Below are 26,307 nucleotides of genomic sequence, written 5' to 3' on the forward strand. Positions count from 1 at the left end.
CATCGGGTTTCCCGGCTAGTCCGTGTGGGGCCACGCCGTCAGTCCGACGTGGCGGGCGCGTCCGAGCGCCCCATATCCGTGCCATATTTAGGCTGAATATGGGAGTGCTGGTCAGTCCGGATGTTTAAGGGCCATTTGAGGGACCCATCTGGGTCAAAAAATCGTGACTGAGCAGCGACCAGGCGTATGAGAGTGAAAATGGACAAAACTAGCATTGCGCCCTAGCCCCGGGCGTAATGCAAAAGAGGCCCATTTCGTGAAATAATTTTAGATTAAGGTCATTTTGTGTTGAAGTTACAGACAAGATCAGTTTTATATGAGACGGGTTTGAGAGAACCGTTTGTAGATGCTCTTATGTCGGTTTTGGCGGTTTGTCTGAATCGTGACTCAGCGGCAGGTGGAACTACCGCCTTGCTCACTACTACCGCACGTGCTGCATCATCCTCGCCGCATCACTCCACGAGTCCAATTCGACCCGTCTCTAAACAATTGCCAGAGTCCCGCGGCCGCAGACAACCTTCCACACAACACTTTGATCCAAATCGGGATCCTTCCTCCCCCACCTCCGTCTCTCATCCGGCGCGAGCGGTGCGCGCTTCCAGAAAGCCTTCGCCCCGCGGTGATTGCCCATGGGTTCGCTCACGAAGGCGGCGGAGGAGGGGGCGTCCGCGGCGGTGGACTGGTCCGACGAGGCGGTCATCTACGTCAACGGCGTCCGCCGCGTGCTTCCCGACGGCCTCGCCCACCTCACCCTCCTCCAGTACCTCAGAGGTCGCCCCCCCTTCCCGCCCTCTGACTTGTATCGTTTGTGAGCATCTGTGGCGCGCTGCCTGCACCTGAATCGGTTGTGCTGCTGCCCCCAGCCTGAACTTGTCGGTTCTTTTTTCGTGGAGCTATGTGTCGTGGTACTTTCAGACTCTGTTTCATTGTTTTGCTTTATCTATAAAGCTGCGCGAAAGCCCTTTTGGGCAATCGTAGAATTGGTGGCCTGAGGTCGTTTGGGGGCGTGTCACTGTAGCAAATTGAAAGCTTGCTGGGTATGGTTCAAAATAATGTTTTTGCTCTGTTTATGCAATCGCACGTTGGTGGTTACTGCTTATACAGAAATCGTACAGTGGGACTCGGAATCAACACAAAATGTTCTCTGAACATAGTTTATTTTGCAGTGTGCTGCTAATGTAGAAATGAAACTGAACTGACAAACAGACATGATGTAGTTAGTCTACCATAACCGATTCATAGCCACTAAAAGCCCAAGAAGATGAGTGGGTGCCATTATTCCCAAAATATATATAATGTGAAAGAGCTCGTTAAACTGATCAAAATCCTGAACCGGTGATGAGTGAGGGGAGGGTGACACCAACACGGCCTTCTTCCACCAGCACGCCTCCTACAGGAAGCAGAAGAACGTTATCCATAGCCTCACGGTTGATTGTTGGGTGGTCCCTGACCATGCCGCCATGGCCGAGGCGACTTGGTCAGCCTCGGTGAACCCTTTACGGAGGAGGAAGTGTGAGACTGGTGCGTCGGTTGCTACGCGGGAAGGCGCCAGGCACGGACGGTTTCACGGGGACTGTGAAGGCCGATGTTATGGCTGCCTTTCCCAAGCTGCATCCGCTGTGGGCGGGGGCTCCATGAACTGAACTAGACCCTGCTAATGCTCCATCCCAAGTGATCGGCTACCTCGGCCCTTACGGACTACCAACGCCTTCAGTCTCATACACATCTTCTCCCTGTTGGTGGCGAAGATGTTGGCCACCAGGTTGTCGCCTAGGCTGGGGGCTTTGGTAGAGGAGAACCAGTGCATTTTCACCCGAAAACGCTGCATACATGATAATTTCATGTTGGTTCAGCAAATGGCAAGATAGCTGCACTGGCTGGGTGAGCCGCGTGCCATTCTCAAGCTGGATATCGCCCATGCGTTCGATTGAGTGTCGTGGGCCCAACTCTTTTGAGTAGTGACCATTCTCTTGATGAAGACGAAGTTGCACAAGACAAACTTTCTAGCGCTAAAGAGAACCACCACCAAGGCCCGGTGGTGAACGGACAGTGGAGGGTGTCATACTAGATGCAGGAGGTGGAGCCCAGACAGCCAGAACTGAAGGATAAAGAAGCAGACTCACGCCATAAAGCCTGGTATGCATATGAATAGCTTCAAGGGCCTCCAACAGACTCACAAGGGTGGTGAGCTAGCAGCTGAGCATGAAACTGTTGAAACTCAGCCCAAAGATGTGTCAAGAAATTGTAGATGCAATGAAGCTCCAAGTGAGAGTGCTGACATTCAGAGCACCGGTAGATTTGTCCAACCTCCAGTCCAAGAGAGTCAATCTGACGTCACGCCGGGGACAGCTGGGTAATAAGAAGTCATCAACTGTTGCATCACTCTGATTCAATCACTGCTCCTGTCGCATAGCAGCGAGGTACATAGAGGGGGCTCATAGTGATCACGAACACGTGCCCGCATCAACTGTGCCTAAGAAAGAACAACCACGTTGCTTAGAAACCGAGAATAGTGGAGGCAGAACTATCCTCCTCCGCCCATGTCTTGTAGGCAGCAAACTGAGCCTCGATGGACGCTATAGCATCATCATAGTCAGCGATCACCTTCTTGTGAGAAGTTCAAGAGCACCCGTTGGGGTCATAGACTGCTGCATTTGTCAGCTTCAAGCCTTCAAGATATAATGTAACACATAGTACTTGCATCATCTACACTTGGTGCTTTGCAAACTACTTCCTAATTTCTCTGTAGCCATGTATTGTAGATATCGGTCTTCGAGGAACAAAGCTTGGATGTGGTGAAGGCGGTTGTGGTGCCTGCACTGTCATGGTCTCATGCTATGATCAAACTACAAAGAAATCACAGTGAGAATCATATTTCTTCAACGAGTGATGTCATACTCATTCTATCTAATTTGAGTTACTGTTTCTGGAAAACCGAATAAATGTTGCTGACAATGCAAATGAGCTGTTGCTGAAATTTATACATATGCAAATTTGCAAATGCTAGAGGTAACCTCGCTATTACTATACACGGCGCGCCTTGAACCATATTTATTCCATCCCATTCCTCAAAACAAAAATCCTCAAAAAAATATTGATTCCATCCCATCCCTCCAACCAAACACATAATGGAACCATCCCGTTCTATCCCATCCCTCCAATCAAACAAAATCAGAAATAATTCCATTCTTCGTGGAAAATACTGAGGTGGAACCATTCCATTCCATTCTACTTGGATCCACCAACCAAACAATCCTAAAAAACTGTGGGTCACATAGCAATGGAAATAGATTCTGCAGTACATTCACCCTTATTCATTCTGTTTTCTTCCAGCTGAAACACAACATGCATTTGCATACTGTAGCTTGCATGCATTTCTTAACCTGTGGTGTTTAAAGGGTATAGTGGCGTGCATTGCTGATGAGCCATTTTTGAGTGGCAAATGTAAATCCTGTATATTAACTGCCATGTATCTTTTGTGGCTATTGCCTATTCCTTGAATTTGAGCTCCATTTTGGCCCACATAATTTACTTACTTTATGTAGGCATTATGCAATAAACGCCTGCCTGGCTCCACTTTATTCTTTGGAAGGAATGCACATAATCACAGTAGAGGGAATTGGAGATCGCCAGCGAGGTTTGCACCCAGTCCAGGTGATGCACTGTTTTTGTATGACTTGTGGCAGCTACATCTGTTACCGATATGATCCTGACTACCAAGGTAGAAGGTAGTATTTTTTCCCATGCTGGCTAGTGAAATGATGAATATGGAATATTTAAATTCTTTTATGATAATACTGTATTCTGTTGATTAAAACGTACTGAAAAAGGTTAAGATTCTATAGCAGTAAAACCTATCCATGTATACTGCAGTAGGTCAGGTGTGGTGGTCTGATTCTGTTTCTGGGAACATCATCAGGTCTGATTCTGACACGTGACATTAACCCATTTAGCTTGATACAAGGACGACAATGTCATAAAATAATTGACACACCGATATACTATTTACTGTAAGACTAGTATCCAGGTAAAATATGACTAACAAAAGTTGCAGAACCTGGTGAGCACAACTAAAGCAGCTCAATTTGGCATGGTAGGAATATTGAGTAGATCAAATGATGAATTAGCTACGCTTAGTACAGGAAAATATATATTTCTATTTTGATAGGTTATGTTTTTTATGATATGAATACACCATATTATGCAATCAGGTCAAGTCTCTCCACTCTCCAAAGATGTCAAGTGGACTAAGGGCATGTACAATCGTTGATAACTGATAAGACAGCCTTATCTACCATGCATATCATTTAGAGAAGACAAACAAAGATATTATGCAATGGATTGTATGTTAGTGTTACTCCTATATTTATGGGCTCATACATTCATACTAGAAAATACTCCTGTGTAACTAAGAGATGACATCTTGTACATGTTAAGGAGTATTAGTATTAGGTCAAGGAGTCCTATTAGACTATGTTTCCTTTCCTTGTACCCCAAGTCTTGTGTAATATACATATGCCCCGTGGTCCTTCAATACAATCAAGTTGCATCCATAACAGTACAATGGGTACAATGGCCGAGAGGGACGAGTGGGCTGCCCCAGTTTGCTGAGACTTGCCCTTCTTTGGAGCAAAAATGGGCTAGAGCTGTAGATTTGGGGGGATGGACTAGCTACTGCTTAATTCCCCGAACCAGAAAATTTCCCCCATATTTAGCTTTTGGGGGATGGACTAGACATGCTCTTAGCTAAGGGAAGGCAAGTCTTTTTTTCTCATTTCTCTCTTCTCCAACTCAGCAATTATCTTAGGTGGCATTGCTAAAATAGCACCATTGTGCACGCCCTAACAAAAAACCTACCCTCTCACTAAACGAGTTTACTGTCTAGAGTTTATTACTTGAAATCCATTTATTGAAAATGTGGTCATGTATAAACTATAAAGCTGTCACATGTCCGTGCTGTGTTAGGTTTCTACAGCCTTCTGTATGCTGGGAAAAATTAAGTGAAATATTGAGTAACATTACTTTCATCAGTTCCCTACATCCATTTGTATCTATTTGCCTTTCTCGTGACGCTGTATGTCCATTACAGGAACGTTTAGCCGAGGCACATGGTTCACAATGTGGATTTTGCACCCCTGGTTTCGTGATGTCCATGTATGCACTGCTGAGATCAAGTAAACATCCTCCTACAGAAGAGCAGATTGAAGATAGCCTTGCAGGAAACTTGTGTCGCTGTACTGGCTACAGACCAATAATAGATGCCTTCCGCGTCTTTGCGAAAACGGATGATTTCTTGTACACAGCTTCACCTTTAGAAAACGCTAATGGCCAAGCTATCTGCCCTTCAACTGGAAAGCCATGTTCATGCAGAAATGAGACAGATGTCAATGCTAATGAATCTTCAACATTGTCTTCCGTGAAAGTCTACTTACCTTGTTCATACAACGAAATCGATGGAAATTCATACAGCGAGAAGGAGCTCATTTTCCCCCCAGAACTGCAGTTGAGAAAAATTATGCCACTTAAATTGAATGGGTTTAATGGGATCAGATGGTATAGACCTCTTAAATTAGAGCAGCTACTGTATTTGAGATCTTGCTACCCAGATGCGAAACTTATCATTGGTAACTCCGAAGTGGGAGTTGAAACAAAGTTCAAGAATGCTCAATATAAGGTCATGATCTCAGTTACCCATGTTCCAGAACTTCATACCCTCAAAGTGGAAGAACATGGCTTACACATTGGTTCTGCAGTTAGACTCGCACAGCTCCAGAAGTTCCTCAAAAATGTTATTGCGGAGCGTGGTTCTCATGAAACTTCGTCTTGCCATGCAATACTACGGCAGTTAAAATGGTTTGCAGGAACACAAATCAGGAATGTTGCTTCTGTTGGTGGTAATATTTGTACTGCTAGTCCAATATCAGATCTAAACCCACTTTGGATGGCCATTGGTGCAAATTTCCAGATAATTGATGTCAACAATAATGTTAGGACTACTGCTGCAAAAGATTTCTTTCTTGGCTATCGCAAAGTTGATTTAAAGGCTGATGAAATATTGCTCTCTGTTATACTACCATGGACAAGACCATATGAATATGTAAAAGAATTTAAACAGGCACATAGAAGGGAGGATGACATTGCTTTGGTGAATGCTGGAATGCGTATGCATATAACAGAAGCTGAAGGAAACTGGATAGTATCTGATGTCTCTATTGTCTACGGAGGGGTAGCTGCGGTTCCACTTACTGCTGCAAAAACTGAAAAATTCCTTGTTGGAAAGAAGTTAGATGATGGATTGCTGGATGAGACCTTTAATTTATTAAAAGAGGACATCCCACTAGCAGAGAATGCACCAGGTGGAATGGTTGAATTTCGCAGTTCACTCACTTTGAGTTTCTTTTTCAAATTTTTCCTTTATGTTACGCATGAGATGAACAATAAAGGGTTATGGAAGGTTGGGCTGGATGCAGCTAATATGTCAGCTATACAGTCTTACACTAGACCTGTTTCTATTGGAACTCAAGGTTATGAATCAGTGGGGCAAGGAACTGCTGTGGGACAGCCAATGGTTCATATGTCAGCTATTCTTCAGGTATTATTAACCTTGTAGTTGTTACAGTATATGTGGATTGCACTAGCCCTTTCCATCAGTTCGGACTTTTGGTTGCGTTGGCTAGTGCATGAAGCTTAACATGGTATCAGAGCTAAGGTCTTGAGTTCAAGTCCTGGTTTGTGCAATTTATCTAAAAATTGCCGATGCCCCCCTTTGTGTCCACGTATAGGCCTCTTGAGTCATACGTGAGTTTCGCACGCCGTCGCTCTCTTCCGGTTGCACGTGTTGACTTGTCTTCCCCGTCACACGTGAGAGGGGGTGTTACAGTATATGTGGATTGCACTAGCCCTTTCCATCAGTTCGGACTTTTGGTTGCGTTGGCTAGTGCATGAAGCTTAACAGTAGTATTTACCTTTCCTACTTATAAAGATTGGAGTTGGTGGTGAGTTCACTCCTCTCTGCATTCTTACTTACACATGAGGCTAACAATCTTGTAAAAGTCAACAACTAATAAATGCAATATACTCGCAAGCAGGACCATCACTGTTGCAAGAGGCACAAATAACGTTTGCACACTTACTCATATGCAGAACCAGCTGCAAAAGTTATAAGTGAACACATACTCTTACTCTCACGTGGGATCAACCTTCTTGTAAAAGGCACAAATAAATAAATACGGACGAGCCTTGAACTAAGAAACGTGCTATGTTGTTGTAGCTTCCTCCACTACTGGATAATTATTTGTCCTATGCTGTAACAATTTTTTTTGGAGCAAACATCCAAATGTGCACCTTTTTTTGTTACAAGTGTCGCAAAAATACAACCAAACTCCAAATGGAGCAAAGAAAAAAAAACAGCAAAAAGGGAACTATACTTTATTTTTTGACTTGCTTGATCTCTCGATCCAATATGCTAGGTCACTGGTGAGGCAGAATATGTTGATGACACACCAACACCCCCGAATATCTTACATGCTGCTCTGGTGCTGAGTAAGAAGGCTCATGCTCGCATTTTGTCTATCGACGATTCAGTTGCCAAATGTTCCCCTGGGTTTGCTGGTCTCTTTCTTTCAAAAGATGTGCCTGGTTCTAACCATATTGGGCCAATTATCCATGACGAGGAGGTTTTTGCGTCTGATGTTGTTACTTGTGTTGGCCAGGTATATCTGCTAGATCTGATATTTTAGGCATACAAGTTTTGATATGACTTGGGAAGTGGGGAATCCCGCATTTTTTTGTTAATTTTTCAGTTACACCTTTCTCTTCTCATTGGCAGATTATTGGAATTGTTGTGGCAGATACCCATGATAACGCAAAAGCTGCTGCAAATAAAGTAAATATTGAGTATTCTGAGCTGCCAGCAATCCTCTCAATATCGGAAGCTGTCAAAGCTGGTAGCTTTCATCCCAATACCACAAGATGCCTTTCAAATGGGGATGTTGAACAATGTTTTGCATCCAATACATGCGATAAAATTATAGAAGGAGAAATTCGAGTCGGGGGTCAAGAGCACTTCTACATGGAACCTCAATGCACTTTTGTCTGGCCAGTTGATTCTGGAAATGAAATTCATATGATCTCATCTACGCAAGTATGCTCTGTTCTTTAGTTTTGAATTTACAATGTGAATTGCATGTTGATAATATGTTTCATGCTCCCAGAGTTATAGCTTCTTCACAAATGTATAAGTACTCTAGAAATAAAAGGAGTATGAACCTTCTCTTGCCTGGAGATATTGCAAAGTAATACCCTACTGGACATCAGTATGCGGGGCAGGGAAAACATCTCACTTGCTACTCTTCTAACATGCCAGGTTAAGAGGCAGGGGTAGAGGTGGTGGGATCCACTGCAACTAGTGTTTCTGCTTGTTGTAGGCTATGGCCCAGTATCTGGTGCATTCAATTTTCGCAGTAGGCTTTGCTTTTCATTTTCGCAGTAGCCTTCACTTCTAAGAATTTGTATATTATGTAGTCCTTAATCACCTAATGACTCGATCACAGTAATCTTCAGTACTCCCTCTGTTCGGGTTTGTTGATGGCCAAATCGGTGGATTCAAGTCGATTTGGGCCTGGATTTTTCAGCCCATGGGGGCATGAAATCTTACCACATGGAAGGGTGAGAGTATCGTAACTATGACCTTACAAACAGGGATTACCTGGATGTGCTTACCGGCCTAACACAACCGAACAGAGGGAGTATAAATTAAGCCTCATGTGCATCACATCTACCCAAGGTTCATCACTGCGTTCTTTCGTCAAAGAGAAGTGTGTCCAAAGGTTGAGTGCTGTCTTGGTTCAGACCTTGGCAGGTTTCAGCCTGATGTTATTTCAGTGTGAACACAACATGCTGCTGCTAGTTATTACATGGTCCCAAATCCATCACCCGCCATTCATCCAGGCCACGTGGAAGTTGCCGAGCTGGTTAAGGTGGTGCTGACAAACTTTTTTTAGTTATCTGTCAAACTTTAGGTTTAGAAAAATTATCAGTGCAGCGTGTGGCATAGATGCACGGGGAACATGCAAATAAATACAAGAAACAAGTATGACATTATTTAATACGATGGATGTGGAGCACTAACATAACAATGTCATACTAAACACATATTAAATGGTGTATATTTCGCTATAGTTTGTAGGTTAGTAGTATTGCCTTTCCTGCCCTTATTTGTGAGTCACTTGTCTCTTGCCACTGGTGTCTTATGTCATGTTTTGTTCAACATGACATGTGTAGTTGGTCTTATACTCTTATTTGACTAAATGTTCTTTATCTGAAGGCTCCCCAGAAGCATCAGAAGTATGTCGCTAATGCTCTTGGTCTTCCACTATCAAAAGTTGTTTGCAAGACTAAGCGTATTGGTGGCGGATTTGGTGGAAAAGAAACTAGATCAGCAATATTTGCTGCCGCGGCATCTGTAGCTTCCTATTGTCTAAGAAGGCCAGTAAAGATTGTTTTGGACAGGGACGTTGACATGATAACGACTGGACAGAGGCACAGTTTCCTAGGGAAATATAAGGTATGGAGTTGAAACAGTACATCCGTTTCAGTCTGATAGTTAATACTGTGAGTTTGATGACTGGAGTTTGCTGAGTTTATAGCAAATAATCTCAGCAACTTGGTTGATTGGTTCTGAAGGACTCAATATCTCCATATGCATCATTTCTTGAGATTTGAAAGATAAATCTGAATGCTAAGTGATAACCAGTAAATACACTGGACCACTGTCATGTAATGTTGAAGTCAATTGGGGACAATAACAAGTGGATGCTTAGCTCTAATATGACTAATACTAAACTTCACTTTCCTTTTTTGTATTCTACCTAACTATGGTTGATCTTTCAGCTTGGATTTACCAATGACGGGAAGATACAGGCCTTAGATCTCGAAATTTACAACAACGGTGGTAACTCACTAGATCTGTCCCTTGCAGTCTTGGAGCGTGCTGTTTTCCATTCGGAAAATGTGTACGCTATACCAAATATCAGAGTCAGTGGGAAAGTATGCTTTACAAATTTCCCAAGCAATACTGCTTTTAGAGGTTTTGGTGGTCCACAAGGCATGTTGATTGCAGAGAATTGGATTCATCACATGGCTACAGAACTCAAGCGGAGTCCAGAGGAGATAAAAGTAAGCATGCACAGCTTAGTGGATGGTGCTAGCCTTGCCACACCATTGTTGGTTAACTAATATACTGTTTACAGGAACTTAATTTCCAAAGTGAGGGAACTGAGCTTTATTATGGCCAGCTGCTCCAGAATTGTACAATGCATTCGGTTTGGGATGAACTGAAGGCATCTTGTAATATTTTGGAGGCTCGCAAAGCTGTAAATGTTTTTAACAGTGAAAATCGTTGGAGGAAGCGAGGCATTGCTATGGTTCCCACAAAATTTGGCATATCCTTCACTGCAAAATTTATGAATCAGGTGAATAGCTTCCCCTCACAGACTACACATAGAAAGCTCTGATTTTGGGGTCTCAGTTTTGGCTACTTAATGTTTGGGAATTCCATAAGACTACTAGTTATTCAACATATGTTAAAACTATACAGTCCACATGCTCTGTTTTTCCAGTTGCAAGTCTGAGAACATATTTTCATGTTTTTCTGCTTAAATGTTTATTGAGTTTATGTCAATGTAGTACTACATTATTTGCTTTATGGTGAATGTTTGGGGAGGGATGGCAAACGAGTCTAGAGAATTGTGATGATTTGTTCCCGCTGTCGATGTAGTACTACATTATTTGCTTTGTGGTGAATGTTTGGGGAGGATGGCAAACGAGTCTAGCGCATTGGGATGATTTGTTCCTGCTGTCGATATGGATGGGAATGCTTTCCCAACCCCACTCCCTGATTTGCTCATACTCATGTACATGCTATTGGTGTGCCTGTGTGTCTAAACTTTAAAAGTATGAATTTTTGTTCTAACCTTGCATTTGTGTAATCCTTCTATAACTCATTTTCTATCAGATCAGCATCATTTGTATGAACGGCTATACTTATTTCTACTTATATATATATCATAAAGCAAGTTAAAACAAAATTGTGGAGAAGTTATGAATTTTAGCCTCGTTGGGTTCTCCACCTGATAGCTAAACAGATAATGGGATAACGGGCATCCCCGGTGTGGGCGGTGTCGTAGTCATCTCATATGTACCCAGAACACATGCTAGCAGTGTCTACCATGTCACAAGCCCATCGTAGTTGCTGGTTCTGGTACTAGGGAAGCATTTGTGCTCGGTGTGGATTGTGAATTGGAACGAAATTTCATTAATATGCTGTATTTTGTGCCATTTCTCGCCAGTGTATACTCCAGTACCATGATGATATTTTGAATCCTTGTTTAAATTATAGATGTTCCACTGAAAAATATTAAACAAGTAAAAAACTTAGCTATGGGTTACATTATTATATGTTTGTTTGCATCATAATTGAATATAACATAAGTTTTGATGGATGAACAATTGCAGGCTGGTGCTCTTGTGCAAGTTTACACTGATGGTACTGTCCTGGTAACGCATGGCGGGGTTGAGATGGGACAGGGTTTACACACAAAGATAGCCCAAGTTGCCGCCTCATCACTAGATATCCCTATAAGCTGTGTATTTATCTCAGAGACAAGTACCGATAAGGTGAGATTTGGAACCCATGCCTGGTAAGGGGGGCCAACAAGTCTCCCTCTACACGAGATATATTCACTTTTTTTAATTATACTATTTGTGTTAGCAACGATGGGATGATCATGTATTTCTTGTGTTTAGGTTCCAAATGCTTCACCAACAGCAGCCTCTGCCAGTTCGGATTTGTATGGTGCTGCAGTTTTGGATGCTTGTCAGCAAATAAAGGCTCGGATGGAACCCATTGCTAGTAGGGGGAATCATAAGTCCTTCGCTGAGGTAATTCTACCAATATCCTATTCTGTGTCTTTGAGTAGTTGGGCAACATTATTGATTCTTGCTTGAAGAATCTTGGTGAACTGTATGAATTCATTATTTTATTTCTGAGACAACTAAATATGATCAATACTGTCATTATGCTATGTTGACACCTTGTAATGCTTACTACCTGGTTATGCTATCGTAGCAATCCTTCGGTCATGGCTCTTTCCATTTGTACAATGCATTATCTCTAATGATACTGCCGGTGTATAGGCCTAGTGTTGGGACTTGGGACCAACAACTGGGTAACTAGTACAGGACTACAGGTAATGTACCAATCTTTGGACTAGTAAAACCATCGGGGGTCAGTGTAATGGAGTGTAAGCACGTAAAATAGTTTGTAACGTCTGTACCATCAAGTATGAAAAAGATCCATGATATACATCTGCTGAACACTGCTCTTCGCATTTGCTGGTCCTGGCTTGCGCGCATCGACAGTGGCCATCCGTGGGTAGGTTTGTAGGTTCCCATCTCTGATGATGCTCCATTATTCCATTCTTCCACGATACGCACTGGTGGTGACGGATTGGTGGCTATATTCTGGAAGGACCGATGGATAAAACGGAGCCTCTGCCATTGACATTGCTCCAGAGATCGTCACTGCAGTTAATCTTCCTGGCAGCAGGCTTGGAGGTGTTGCCGATGGAACGGAAGCACCAATCATCAGAGTTGTGCTCCTTAGGCGCAGGAGAGGCAAAGTGCAGTCCGAAGTGCAGCAAGCAGTCTGTCCCTACATACCGTGCGAATGAGCAGTTCACGACTAGGTGCAAAGCCGACTCCAGATGAATGCGACAGAGAGAGCAGATAGGGCTGTGGGGCATCCCTGCTTGAGGAGCATGTCGGCGGTGTCGCATCTTCTTGACATCTAACTCTGAAAATAAAATGGTAAAGAGGTGTTACAAAGTGCGCTTGACGTTGTAACTCCATCTAGCCACTTAAAATCATCCTTTCCCCTCTGTGAAATCCCTTGAAACCCTCAGTCCCTCACCTTGATCGCCAAGCACCAAAGGCTGTTGAGTTCTAACCCAAATATATGTTCTCTCACAATATTGTAGAATTTTGTGTGCTTCCCTAGCATACTATGCCTGCATTTTGTGAGTGCTTACTGCCACGAAGTTGCCACCTCCAGGATTGCAGTATAAAACCCATTTCTTTGCTGTAGGTACTGAATTTCTCCTTCATCTGAGGAAGTGGCAGTGATGTCATATTTGCCCTGTACTGACATTTGACAGCTAACAACTAGGGCTGACAATGAGTCGAGAATCTAGCTCCCCCCCTTTGAGATTGTGTTTGATAAAAAATCGACAAAAGTGAGTGTGCCATCGAAAGAATAATGTTCACTTATATGAAATATAAATCGTTTGATAAAGGTTAAGCTGAACTTGACAAGTTGTCAAAATTAGGGATATACATCTAAGCAAACCCTGTCAGGCTATTCAAACTTTGTAGATTCACATTTTTGAGTCCATGTTCAAGCTCATCTGGGTTGTAGCTTGAGCCAAGATGATCCCCATAGCTTTTTGGTGCCTCTGTCGCCAGCTGTGAGCATGTGAGTATTCTTCTAGATTGATTGATGCAGCTGGCTTTGTGATGCTTCCTGCTATTCACACATAACCTAGGTGTATGTTTATGGATAGTATTCAAAAATATTGTATTATAACTGTAAAAAATTAGCAGTCCAATTAATTTTGGTATGGCCTTTTATCTTCTGTTTTTCAGTTAGCTCAAGCATGCTACATGGAACGGGTAGATCTTTCTGCTCATGGGTTTTATATCACCCCTGATATCGGGTTTGACTGGATTGCTGGCAAGGGGAGTCCATTTAATTATTTCACCTATGGAGCCGCATTTGCAGAAGTTGAGATTGACACCCTAACTGGGGATTTCCACACAAGGACAGCTGATATTGTCATGGATCTCGGCTATTCGATTAATCCAGCAATTGATATTGGTCAGGTATGTTTACAGGATATGATGGATTAGGATTCTGGAGCAGTGATATCCTCTCCCCCCCTTTTTTTGGTATTGTTCTTCAGCTTCGATACATTATTTCAGATTGAAGGAGCTTTCATCCAAGGTTTGGGTTGGGCTGCCATGGAAGAGCTAAAATGGGGGGATGACAACCACAAGTGGATTCGACCTGGACACCTTTTCACTTGTGGTCCTGGCTCTTACAAAATACCCTCTGTAAATGATATACCTCTCAATTTCAAGGTTTCACTATTGAAGGTAAGTTCCCAAAATATAAACGCATTATGTCTTAAAGGTGTGTAGGGGGGATATTAGACCTGGTTGAAGAAGTTGGATTCAAAAATATTACAACGGAAAAGTGTTGTTTTGTACTGCAACAGTACAAGTCAGCTGTTACAACATCAGTTCGTTCAACATATCTGGCATTGTTATACACATACTGTAACATGCTCACCAGATCTCGCAAGAAATGCTCGCTGAAACTACTGAGAAAATCATTTTAAAATGAAATCAAACATCGTTTAACCAGTCTTATACTAACCGTAGCAGTTAATTGTTGCTATTCTGCCTTGTGTTGCCTTCGGTGTTTAAATGTAACCCTGCTACATAACTAATTCATCATCGAATCATGGTACTAACTAGGATCTGAAAAGAATTAATGCTTTTTAGCAAAAGGAAAGGCAATTGATATCTGACAGGATGGGTTTCCTACCATTTCAGAGGCCGTAGGCATTCCAGAGTTCATTTTAACTTCCTAGCTGTCTTCTCATAAGGCGCTCCTGAATTGTGTTGTTCGGGAAGGCATGTATTTATATTCACTTGCCTGGTGTCTCTTGATTAACCTGCATGTTATTCTCTTCATTGCAGGGTGTTCCAAATCCAAGGGCTATACACTCATCCAAGGCTGTAGGAGAGCCACCGTTCTTCCTCGCTTCCGCCGTCTTGTTTGCGATAAAAGACGCGATCGCGGCAGCTAGGGCGGAGGAGGGTCATCTCGACTGGTTCCCCCTCGACAACCCGGCAACGCCTGAAAGAATAAGGATGGCATGTGTTGACTCCATTACGAAGAAATTTGCGAGTGTGTATTACCGTCCCAAGCTTAGCATATAGTGGTTACTGCCAGAGTAGCCGATACATACAACGTAAATTTGTATACCTGTTTATGTGGTGTACTATACTGTACAGTACGGACTCGATGTGTGCAAGATAAAAGTACAGATGAAGTGCCGATTTAGGATTATGAATACTACATATTTCAAATAACCTGTACTGAAATACGAGCAAAAACAAATAGTTTGATTTTTTCAGTTTAGTGACATTTTCTTTTTGCGGGGGCTTCAGAGACAATTTAAAAGGCCACTAGAGTATGATTTCCGTATCATTTCATTTCATTGACACGCTGTATGAATGTCTATTTGTGGAAGTGCCATATGATTAGATTTGCAGAGTTTTTTCATGTTGACATAGTATGAAGGTATGCTGATGATTTTATTTTGTAGATATTCAGAACTTTCTGAACTAGGTGAAGAGGAGAGAGAACATAGGCTCCATGTGCAAACATGTTCATGTTTGGAAAATTTAAGTGCAATAATTGATCCGCTTAAATTTGTTTGTGGGAGTAACCAATATGTTTTTAACATCCTTCCGAATGCAGATGGTGATAGGTCAAGGTGATATATTGGTAGATTTACTGCAGAACAAAAGACTACTTGTGAATTATGTAAAGCTTAAGCATCGACTACTATACATTATTTTTGGAACTATTAATCCAAGTGTACTTGCATTTTGATGTTTTTTTAGGGTGAGTGTTTTATGTTTTGGGGGATATAAATCAAGGCTTCATGTTCTGTAAAAATGATTTGGCGTTCCTTGGGAGTGAGGTTGAAACATTTTATACATCCCATATGATACTGCTTTACGTTTGCTAAAGTTGTATTCATAATTGTGTGATTGCTTTTAGACTGCTCTGGTAGATAATTGACAGTTCTACAACACAAGCTAAGCAAAATAATTGTTCCTACGCGGAGTTTCTGCACCCGAGCTCAAATGAGCTCGGATGAACAGTAAAATCAAAAAAAAATTTAAAAAATCCAAATTTTTTTTGGGAGAAACATTGACAAAAGTTCTAAGTGCTTGCAAAAATTCGCCATGAAATCACATTTCTAGAAGGCGTGGCAAAAGAAACAAAATCAGTATTCTGAAAAAGCTACTTTCAAAAGCATTTTGGAGCACTGAATTTGTTTTTCTTGCCACACTTTACAGGAATGTGATTTCATGATGAATTTTTGCAAGCACTTAGAACTTTTGTCAATGTTTCTCCCAAAAATAATTTGGAATTTTTTGAATTTTTTTTGATTTTTTTTCAATTTTACTGTTCACCGAGCTCAAATGAGCTCGGGAGCAGAAAGGCACTTTCGTTCCTGGATCACATATATAACCAATATTTAGGAGAAAATAAGGTGCAACCGATGGATATTGTCTTGCAAGACAAATATCTTTTACATATCATCATAAAAATGTATATTTTATGTATCACCGTAACAGTTCAATGAGTGGATGGTCAATGGAAAAACGCAACAAAGAAAACGGCGCAGCAACGCACATGATTGCTTCTAGTATGATAACCAAGCTTTTAAATAGTCGAGCTAGCCTTTGAAGAGCTCTCCAGCTAAAGCTATGCACTTTTAACGCTAAACTGAAAATGATGCTAACAGCGACTCTAGCAGACCCCGCATCCCACCTCAGCCCGCAAAATAACCGCCAAAGTGCGGGTCGGGACGGGAAAACCTGCCCGATCAGACCCCGTACCCACCCCGGCCTGCAAAATTTTTTGCGGGGCGCGGCAAATCTTCTCCTCCAACCTCTATCTTCACGGGCTGGGAGGCCGACCCGAGCTCAACCTCTATCCGCAGCGAATTTGGCGGGAGGGACATTTTCGCGCGCCCTTTCCCGCTCCCCCACCCTCCGCCACCATTGTCCCTCCTCCCGCATGCTCCGGTGCTTCCTTCCCGGCCGTCCCACGCCGCCATGGACGACCCACTGTTGTCCCCGTCACCGTCGAGGTCGTGCACGCTCCTTCCCCTCGGGCGGATCTCGTCGCCGCCATGTTGGCCCCGCCGCCGTCGCCCAAGCAAACGCTGTGCCTGCCCGCAAGTGGCAGGGCAACGTGGTCGTGCAGGCCGGGAATCCGGCTGCCCCCGCCGCGATGGCCCGTGCTCCGGGCGGCAACGCGGCAGCGCGATCCCGGCCGGCGACGGAGCGGCAAGGTCGCGGGCGTAAAGCGGAGGAAGATTCCGGCTACAAAGAAGTCACCTTCTTCATCCTCTCACTCCATCCCGGAAAGAGGTGCTCCGGCGATGCCGTTCAACGGTGCCGCTCCCCCCGCAAGCGAGGTGTTCGACGAAATGGCCGGAAGGTATGCGTCTTCGGTCATGGCGATTTCCTTTCATTTTCGCCATTATTCTCGATAGCTCGTGACTTGTTATCGTTCACTATAGTGGCGGTTCAAACAATGCAACTACCGAGTTCGTGAACTTGTTGGACATGAACGCGGTTGACATTGATCAAGCCCCGTCCACCGCATTCGACAACAATGAAACGGAGGGCGGCGTGGATGATCATGGTTGTGAGGACGAATTGGAGGAGATCGAAGCGGAAGCGTATGAGCAATCGCAAACAAAAATTGGGAAAAGCATAAGATCGAAGAACTACACGATCTTGAAAAATCAAGCTTTGTTCAAAGTATGAAGTGCGGTGTCTCTTGATGCATGCACGGGTAATGCTCAAACCGCCAAGAGATATTGGCAAAGGATCGAAGATCAATACTTTCACATTATGTCAAAGCATCCCAATAGGACTCCACGCACATTTCGGTCGCTTCAAGGGCGTTGGGAGAATATCAAGCAAATGTGCAGTCGTTGGGCAGCTTGCTTGGAGCAAGTACGCAATGCACCTCCAAGTGGCACCATGGAGTCCGACCATGTGAGTTTTTTTTGCCTTTGTTCAAGTTGTGCATCATCATATTTGCATCATGGGAAATGATTGCATCACTTTGTTCACATTATGTAGGACAAGATTGCTCAACATAGATACAAGGACATGGAAGCTTCGGAAGGCAAATTCTTCAAACTAGAGCATTGTTGGGAGTTGCTCCAAAAGTGCGAGAAGTGGAAGTTGATCGACAAAGAATCCCCACCAAGAGAGGCTCACTTTCAAACATGGATGAAGATGAGGATGATGATGGCCCAAGAAATTTGCACAAGACCGATGGCGACAAGAATACTAAGGAGAAGATGAAGAGAGAGCAAGAAGCATCGACTTTGAGGGAGAAGATTGATGCCATGGTGCAATCAAACGAGTCGATGTTGTTGAAGTCGTTGGAGATCAAGAAAAAGTTGGCCGAGAAGAAGGCAAAGGAGAAGCAAGAAAAGTGGAAAGTGCTCAAGGAAGAAGGGCTGCGCAAAGCTGCCATTGAGGAGATAAGAGCATGCGCTGCAGAAAACAAAGCCATGTCCAAACTGCTCGCCGAAGAGAACAAGATCATGTCAATGAACCGTAATGATATGGACGATCTCACCAAAACATGGCATGATATGGCAAGGAGAGAAATCTTGAAGAGGAGAATGGTTGCGTCGGCCAGTGCGTGCTACAGTTCCGGAGATGTTTTCTTTGCTCCATATGGTGCCAATGTTGATGATTTCGGTGCAGGAGTTGGAACAAGCGTCGGAGGTGGATTCGGTGGTGGCGATGAACTTTAAGATGGACTCGACGACGCGGAGTAAAGATCGACCAAGATGGTGCGGGACATGGGCGCAAACTTTTGCAGGGCCCTGTTTTGTGTTTGCCATACTGAACTTGGCTTTTATTTGCGTGTAAAACTGTGTTATGTCGTTTGAATTTGAACTTGTTTGTGAAACATTATGTCGAATGCGAGAATTGCAGTTTTTCTGTTTGCGGGTCTTCACAGTGGTGCTCAAGTAGAACCCGGAGAAGCCGACCCCTAAAAAAGCATATTCCGCGAATATACTTTTATGCAGGTCCGTTTGAGGGGTCTGCATCTCTGGTTGTCCATGCCTACCCGCAAAAGCAGTTTTGCGCGAACTGCAAACACGTTTTACGGGCCGGCGGGATGCGGGGTTTGCTAGAGTTGCTCTAATAGCCTGTTATTTCCCGCTATAGCGCTAAATTTGAGGCATTTGGCCGGCTAAGCTTCTATACAAAACCATCCGTCTGCCTTATTCTTTATTCTTGTTTCTGATATATATTATGTATTGATCCAAAGCTTGGTTATTGAATTAGAACAACTGATTTTGATGTTTAAACATGCATATATGTCATATATATGTGATATACTATTGGGGAACGTAGTAATTTCAAAAAAATTCCTACGCACGCGCAAGATCATGGTAATGCATAGCAACGAGAGGGGAGAGTGTCGTCCACGTACCCACGTAGACCGTTAAGCGAAAGCGTTATGACAACGCGGTTGATGTAGTCGTACGTCTTTACGATCGACCGATCCTCAGTACCGAACGTACGACACCTCCGTGTTCAGCGCACGTTCAGCTCGGTGACGTCCCACGAACTCACGATCCAGTAGAGCTCGGGGAAGAGTTTCGTCAGAATGACGGCGTGGTGACGATGTTGATGAAGCTACCGTTGCAGGGCTTCGCCTAACCACCGCTATAGTATGACCGACGTGGATTATGATGGAAGAGGGCACCGCACACGGCTGGGAGAGATCAATGATCAACTTGTGTGTCTAGAGGTGCCCCCTGCCCCCGTATATAAAGGAGAAAGGGGGGAGGCCGGCCGGCCCTAGAGGGCGCGCCAGGAGGAGGAATCCTCCTCCTCGTAGGAGTAGGATTCCCCTCTTTCCTACTCCTACTAGGAGAGGGGAAGGAAGGGGGAGAAGGAGAAGGAAAGGGGGGCGCTGCCCCCCTCTCCTAGTCCAATTCGGACCAGAGGGGGAGGGGGCGCGCGGCCTGCCCTGGCCGGCCCCCCTCTCTCTCCACTAGGGCCCAATAAGGCCCATTAACCCCCGGGGGGTTCCGGTAACCCCTCCGGCACTCCGGTAAAATCCTGATTTCACCCGGAACTCTTCCGATGTCCAAATGTAGGCTTCCAATATATCAATCTTTATGTCTCGACCATTTCGAGACTCCTCGTCATGTCCGTGATCATATCCAGGACTCCGAACTACCTTCGGTACATCAAAACATATAAACTCATATTACCAATCGTCACAGAACTTTAAGTGTGCGGACCCTATGGGTTCGAGAACTATGTAGATATGACCGAGACATGTCTCCGGTCAATAACCAATAGCGGAACCTGGATGCTCATATTGGTTCCTACATATTCTACGAAGATCTTTATCGGTCAAACCGCATAACAATATACGTTGTTCCCTTTGTCATCGGTATGTTACTTTCCCGAGATTCGATCATCGGTATCCCAATACCTAGCTCAATCTCGTTACCGGCAAGTCTCTTTACTCGTTCCGTAATGCAACATCCTGCAACTAAATCATTAGTCACATTGCTTGCAAAGGCTTATAGTGATGTGCATTACCGAGAGGGCCCAGAGTTACCTCTCCGACAATCGGAGTGACAAATCCTATTCTTGATCTATGCCAACTCCACGAACATCATCGGAGACACCTGTAGAGCACCTTTATAATCACCCAGTTACGTTGTGACGTTTGGTAGCACACAAAGTGTTCCTCCGGTATTCGGGAGTTGCATAATCTCATAGTCATAGGAACATATATAAGTCATGAAGAAAGCAATAGCAGTAAACTTAAACGATCAAGTGCTAAGCTAACGAAATGGGTCAAGTAAATCACATCATTCTCCTAATGATGTGATCCCGTTGATAAAATAACAACTCATGTCTATGGCTAGGAAACTTAACCATCTTTGATCAATGAGCTAGTCAAGTAGAGGCATACTAGTGACACTATGTTTGTCTATGTATTCACACATGTATTATGTTTCCGGTTAATACAATTCTAGCATGAATAATAAACATTTATCATGAAATAAGGAAATAAATAATAACTATTATTGCCTCTAGGGCATATTTCCTTCAGTCTCCCACTTGCACTAGAGTCAATAATCTAGATTACACAGTAATGATTCTAACACCCATGGAGTCTTGGTGCTGATCATGTTTTGCTCATGGAAGAGGCTTAGTCAGCGGGTCTGCAACATTCATATTCGTATGTATCTTGCATATCTCTATGTCTCCCACCTGGACTTGATCCCGGATGGAATTGAAGCGTCTCTTGATGTGCTTGGTTCTCTTGTGAAATTTGGATTCCTTTGCCAAGGCAATTGCACCAGTATTGTCACAAAAGATTTTCATTGGAACCGATGCACTAGGTATGACACCTAGATCGGATATGAACTCCTTCATCCAGACTCCTTCATTTGCTGCTTCCGAAGCAACTATGTAATCCGCTTCACACGTAGATCCCGCCACGAAGCTTTGTTTAGAACTGCTCCAACCGACAGCTCCACCATTCAATATAAACACGTATCCGGTTTGTGATTTAGAATTGTCCGGATCAGTGTCAAAGCTTGCATCGACGTAACCATTTACGATGAGCTCTTTGTCACCTCCATAAACGAGAAACATATCCTTAGTCCTTTTCAGGTATTTCAGGATGTTCTTGACCGCTGTCCAGTGATCCACTCCTGGAGTACTTTGGTACCTCCCTGCTAAACTAATAGCAAGGCACACATCAGGTCTGGTACACAGCATTGCATACATGATAGAGCCTATGGCTGAAGCATAGGGAACACTTTTCATTTTCTCTCTATCTTCTGCAGTGGTCGGGCATTGAGTCTTACTCAATTTCACACCTTGTAACACATGCAAGAACCCTTTCTTACATGATCCATTTTGAACATCTTCAAAACTTTATCAAGGTATGTGCTTTGTGAAAGTCCAATTAAGCGTCTTGATCTATCTCTATAGATCTTGATGCCCAATATATAAGCAGCTTCACCGAGGTCTTTCATTGAAAAACTCTTATTCAAGTATCCTTTTATGCTATCCAGAAATTCTATATCATTTCCAATCAATAATATGTCATCCACATATAATATTTGAAATTCTACAGAGCTCCCACTCACTTTCTTGTAAATACAGGCTTCTCCAAAAGTCTGTATAAAACCATATGCTTTGGTCACACTATCAAAACATTTGTTCCAACTGCGAGAGGCTTGCACCAGTCCATAAATGGATCGTTGGAGCTTGCACACTTTGTTAGTACCCTTTGGATCGATAAAACCTTCAGGTTGCATCATATACAACTCTTCTTCCAGAAAACCATTCAGGAATGCAGTCTTTACATCCGTTTGCCAAATTTTATAATCATAAAATGCGGCAATTGCTAACATGATTCGGACGGATTTAAGCATCGCTACGGGTGAGAAGGTCTCATCGTAGTCAACTCCTTAAACTTGTCGAACACCATTCGCAACAAGTCGAGCTTTGTAGACATTAATGTTACCGTCAGCGTCAGTCTTCTTCTTGAAGATCCATTTATTCTCGATGGCTTGCCGATCATCGGGCAAGTCAACCAAAGTCCACACTTTGTTCTCATACATGGATCCCTGATGTCGACTACACAACCTTCTTCTTGTAGACGTTATTGGGCCTCCAAGTGCAGAGGTTTGTAGGACAGTAACAAATTTGCCTCAAGTGGATGACCTAAGGTTTATCAATCTATGGGAGGTGCAAGATGAAGATGGTCTCTCTCAAACAACCCTGCAACCAAATAACAAAGAGTCTCTTGTGTCCCCAACACACCCAATACAATAGTAAATTGTATAGGTGCACTAGTTCGGCGAAGAGATGGTGATACAAGTGCAATATGGATGATAGATAAAGGTTTTTGTAATCTGAAAATATAAAAACAGCAAGGTAACTAATGATAAAAGTGAGCGTAAACGGTATTGCAATGCGTTGAAACAAGGCCTGGGGTTCATACTTTCACTAGTGCAAGTTCTCTCAACAATAATAACATAATTGGATCATATAACTATCCCTCAACATGCAACAAAGAGTCACTCCAAAGTCACTAATAGCGGAGAACAAACGAAGAGACTATTGTAGGGTACGAAACCACCTCAAAGTTATCCTTTCTGATCGATCTATTCAAGAGTCCATAGTAAAATAACACGAAGCTATTCTTTCCGTTCAATCTATCCTAGAGTTCGTACTAGAATAACACCTTAAGACACAAATCAACCAAAACCCTAATGTCACCTAGATACTCCAATGTCACCTAAAGTATCCGTGGGTATGATTAGATTATACGATATGCATCACACAATCTCAGATTCATCTATTCAACCAACACAAAGAACTTCAAAGAGTGCCTCAAAGTTTCTACCGGAGAGTCAAGACGAAAACTTGTGCCAACCCCTATGCATAAGTTCACGAGGTCACGGAACTCGCAAGTTGATCACCAAAACATACATCAAGTGGATCACATGATATCCCATTGTCACCACAGATAAGCACGTGCAAGACATACATCAAGTGTTCTCAAATCCTTAAAGACTCAATCCGATAAGATAACTTCAAAGGGAAAACTCAATTCATTACAAGAGAGTAGAGGGGGAACATCATAAGATCCAACTATAATAGCAAAGCTCGCGATACATCAAGATCGTACCACCTCAAGAACACGAGAGAGAGAGAGAGAGAGAGGGATCAAACACATAGCTACTGGTACATAACCTCAGCCCCGAGGGAGAACTACTCCCTCCTCGTCATGGAGAGCACCGGGATGATGAAGATGGCCACCGGAGAAGGATTCGCCCTACGGCAGGGTGCCGGAATGGGTCTAGATTGGTTTTCGGTGGCTACAGAGGCTTCTGGCGGCGGAACTCCCGATCTATTCTGCTCTTCGATGTTTTTAGGGTATATGGATATATATAGGCGAAAGAAGTCGGTCAGGGGAGCCACGAGGCGGCCACGAGGCAGGGGGTGCACCCAGTGGGGTAGGGCGCCCCCCACCCTCATGGTGGCCTCGGGACTCTTCTCGACCACCCCCGGTACTCCGTGGGATTCTTCTGGTCCAAAAATGATCTCCGTGAAGTTTCAGGTCAATTGGACTCCGTTTGATTTTCCTTTTCTACGATACTTAAAAACAAGGAAAAAACAGAAACTGACACTGGGCTCTAGGTTAATAGGTTAGTCCCAAAAATCATATAAAATAGCATATAAATGCATATAAAACATCCAAGGTTGATAATATAATAGCATGGAACAATCAAAAATTATAGATACGTTGGAGACGTATCAAGCATCCCCAAGCTTAATTCCTACTCGTCCTCGAGTAGGTAAATGATAAAAACAGAATTTTTGATGTGGAATGCTACCTAACATATTTATCCATGTAGTTCTCTTTATTGTGGCAAGAATATTCAGATCCATAAGATTCAAGACAAAAGTTTAATATTGACATAGAAACAATAATACTTCAAGCATACTAACAAAGCAATCATGTCTTCTCAAAATAACATGGCCAAAGAAAGCTATCCCTACAAAATCATATAGTCTGGCTATGCTCTATCTTCACCACACAAAATATTTAAATCATGCACAGCCCCGATGACAAGCCAAACAATTGTTTCATACTTTTGATGTTCTCAAACTTTTTCAATCTTCACGTAATATATGAGCGTGAGCCATGGATATAGCACTATATGTGGAATAGAAGGGTAGTTGTGGAGAAGACAAAAAAGGATAAGATAGTCTCACATCAACTAGGCGTATCAACGGGCTATGGAGATGCCCATCAATAGGTATCAATGTGAGTGAGTAGGGATTGCCATGCAACGGATGCACTAGAGCTATAAGTGTATGAAAGCTCAACAAAAGAAGTAAGTGGGTGTGCATCCAACTTGCTTGCTCATGAAGACCTAGGGCAATTTTGAGGAAGCCCATCATTGAAATATACAGGCCAAGTTCTATAATGTAAAATTCCCACTAGTATATGAAAGTGACTACATAGGAGACTCTCTATCATGAAGATCATGGTGCTACTTTGAAGCACAAGTGTGGTAAAAGGATAGTAGCATTGCTCCTTCTCTCTTTTTCTCTCATTTTTTTATTTTTTATTTTTTATTTGGGCCTTTTCTCTTTTTTTGGCCTCTCCCCCATTTTTCTTTTTATCTTTCGTCTAGAGTCTCATCCCGACTTGTGGGGGAATCATAGTCTCCATCATCCTTTCCTCACTTAGGAAAATGCTCTAATAATGATGATCATCACCGCGATGTGCAATGAATCAAGAGTGACATGTATGAAAGAATTATGAACGGTGGCTTTGCCACAAATACGATGTCAACTACATGATCATGCATAGCAATATGACAATGATGGAGCGTGTCATAATAAACGGAACGGTGGAAAGTTGCATGGCAATATATCTCGGAATGGCTATGGAAATGCCATAATAGGTAGGTATAGTGGTTGTAGCGACCCGACCCGAATGGATCAAGTCTCTGTGCTTATGTGTCATCCCTGGATCAGTATGCTGACACACACAATACTCGAAGGATTTATAACAGAGGTAAATCACATGTATAAAGTAACGTAAATACTATTACCTCAATCCAATATAGCGGAAGCAACAAGGTTGTGGATTCCCATCAACACCAACGGCAAAGTTGAGTGTAGAAATCGTAACCCTAACGTAACACTTACTCGTCGTAAGAAACCTGCAACATAAGACGTTGCAGCCCGAAACGGGTCAGTACATTGAATGTACTGGCAAATTCACACCATAGAGAATGATGAACAATGGCTATCACTACATGCATATTTGGCTGGTGGAAAAGCTCTATGGTTATAAGGTTTTTGCGTAAAGCCAATTTTTCCCTACTGCAAAGGAATAAGATTAATTACTATCATGGTGGTTGTGAAACATTGAGAATGGTTGACAGCATTCTCAATCCCAATTAAAATAATTAAAAACCCAACAACATTAATTAGAAGTAACATGTTGAGATTCACAATGATATTCAAGTACTAGATACTCAAGTTGTCCATAACCGGGGACACGGCTAATCATGATTAGTTTGTTACTCTGCAGAGGTTTGCGCACTTTTTCCCCACATGACCCGATCGCCTCCGTTTGTTTTCTCGCACTACTTGGTGTTTGAGAAACGGATGACCAAGACATAGTCTTTCAGAAGCACTAGCACCTTACATGTGGGGTAGACCGTACCACCTACAACCCCTACATCTGCTAGTCCACCCCGTAAGAGTTCGCACAACTTATTCAACTATGCCAGAGCCCATAATGGCATGTGGCTGCACACGGAAGTTTCT

The 26,307-nt window shown here is 43.1% G+C and overlaps 1 protein-coding gene across 3 annotated transcripts; it reads left to right on the forward strand.

The window, feature by feature from the left end:
• The first annotated feature begins 463 nt into the window (after positions 1–463).
• Positions 464–15,265, forward strand: LOC125510511 (xanthine dehydrogenase). 3 transcript variants are annotated; one of them, XM_048675722.2, is made up of 14 exons: positions 464–771; positions 2,763–2,862; positions 3,546–3,654; positions 5,090–6,592; positions 7,470–7,712; positions 7,829–8,143; positions 9,326–9,565; positions 9,892–10,176; positions 10,251–10,472; positions 11,515–11,676; positions 11,806–11,940; positions 13,702–13,938; positions 14,038–14,211; positions 14,821–15,265. In XM_048675722.2, the coding sequence occupies exons 1-14, from the start codon at positions 630–632 to the stop codon at positions 15,061–15,063; spliced, it is 4,110 nt and encodes a 1,369-aa protein (XP_048531679.2). In that variant the 5' UTR covers positions 464–629; the 3' UTR covers positions 15,064–15,265. The 3 variants fall into 3 exon arrangements, with proteins under 3 accessions (XP_048531679.2, XP_048531689.2, XP_048531696.2); XM_048675732.2 differs by lacking the exon at positions 2,763–2,862 and having other exon boundaries at positions 641–771; XM_048675739.2 differs by lacking the exons at positions 464–771; positions 2,763–2,862 and having other exon boundaries at positions 3,613–3,728.
• The last annotated feature ends 11,042 nt before the right edge of the window (positions 15,266–26,307 follow it).

This window comes from Triticum urartu, chromosome 1A, assembly GCF_056163025.1.
Source record: "Triticum urartu cultivar PI428250 chromosome 1A, HENAU_Tu73, whole genome shotgun sequence".
NCBI lineage: Eukaryota > Viridiplantae > Streptophyta > Magnoliopsida > Poales > Poaceae > Triticum > Triticum urartu.

Excerpts from the sequence above, each read along its gene's own strand:
- LOC125510511 (XM_048675722.2), top strand. The coding sequence starts at position 630 with ATGGGTTCGCTCACGAAGGCGGCGGAGGAGGGGGCGTCCGCGGCGGTG. Across the intron at positions 772-2,762 it reads CCTCCTCCAGTACCTCAGAG|ATATCGGTCTTCGAGGAACA; the intron begins GTCGCCCCCCCT and ends CATGTATTGTAG. Across the intron at positions 6,593-7,469 it reads ATATGTCAGCTATTCTTCAG|GTCACTGGTGAGGCAGAATA; the intron begins GTATTATTAACC and ends CCAATATGCTAG.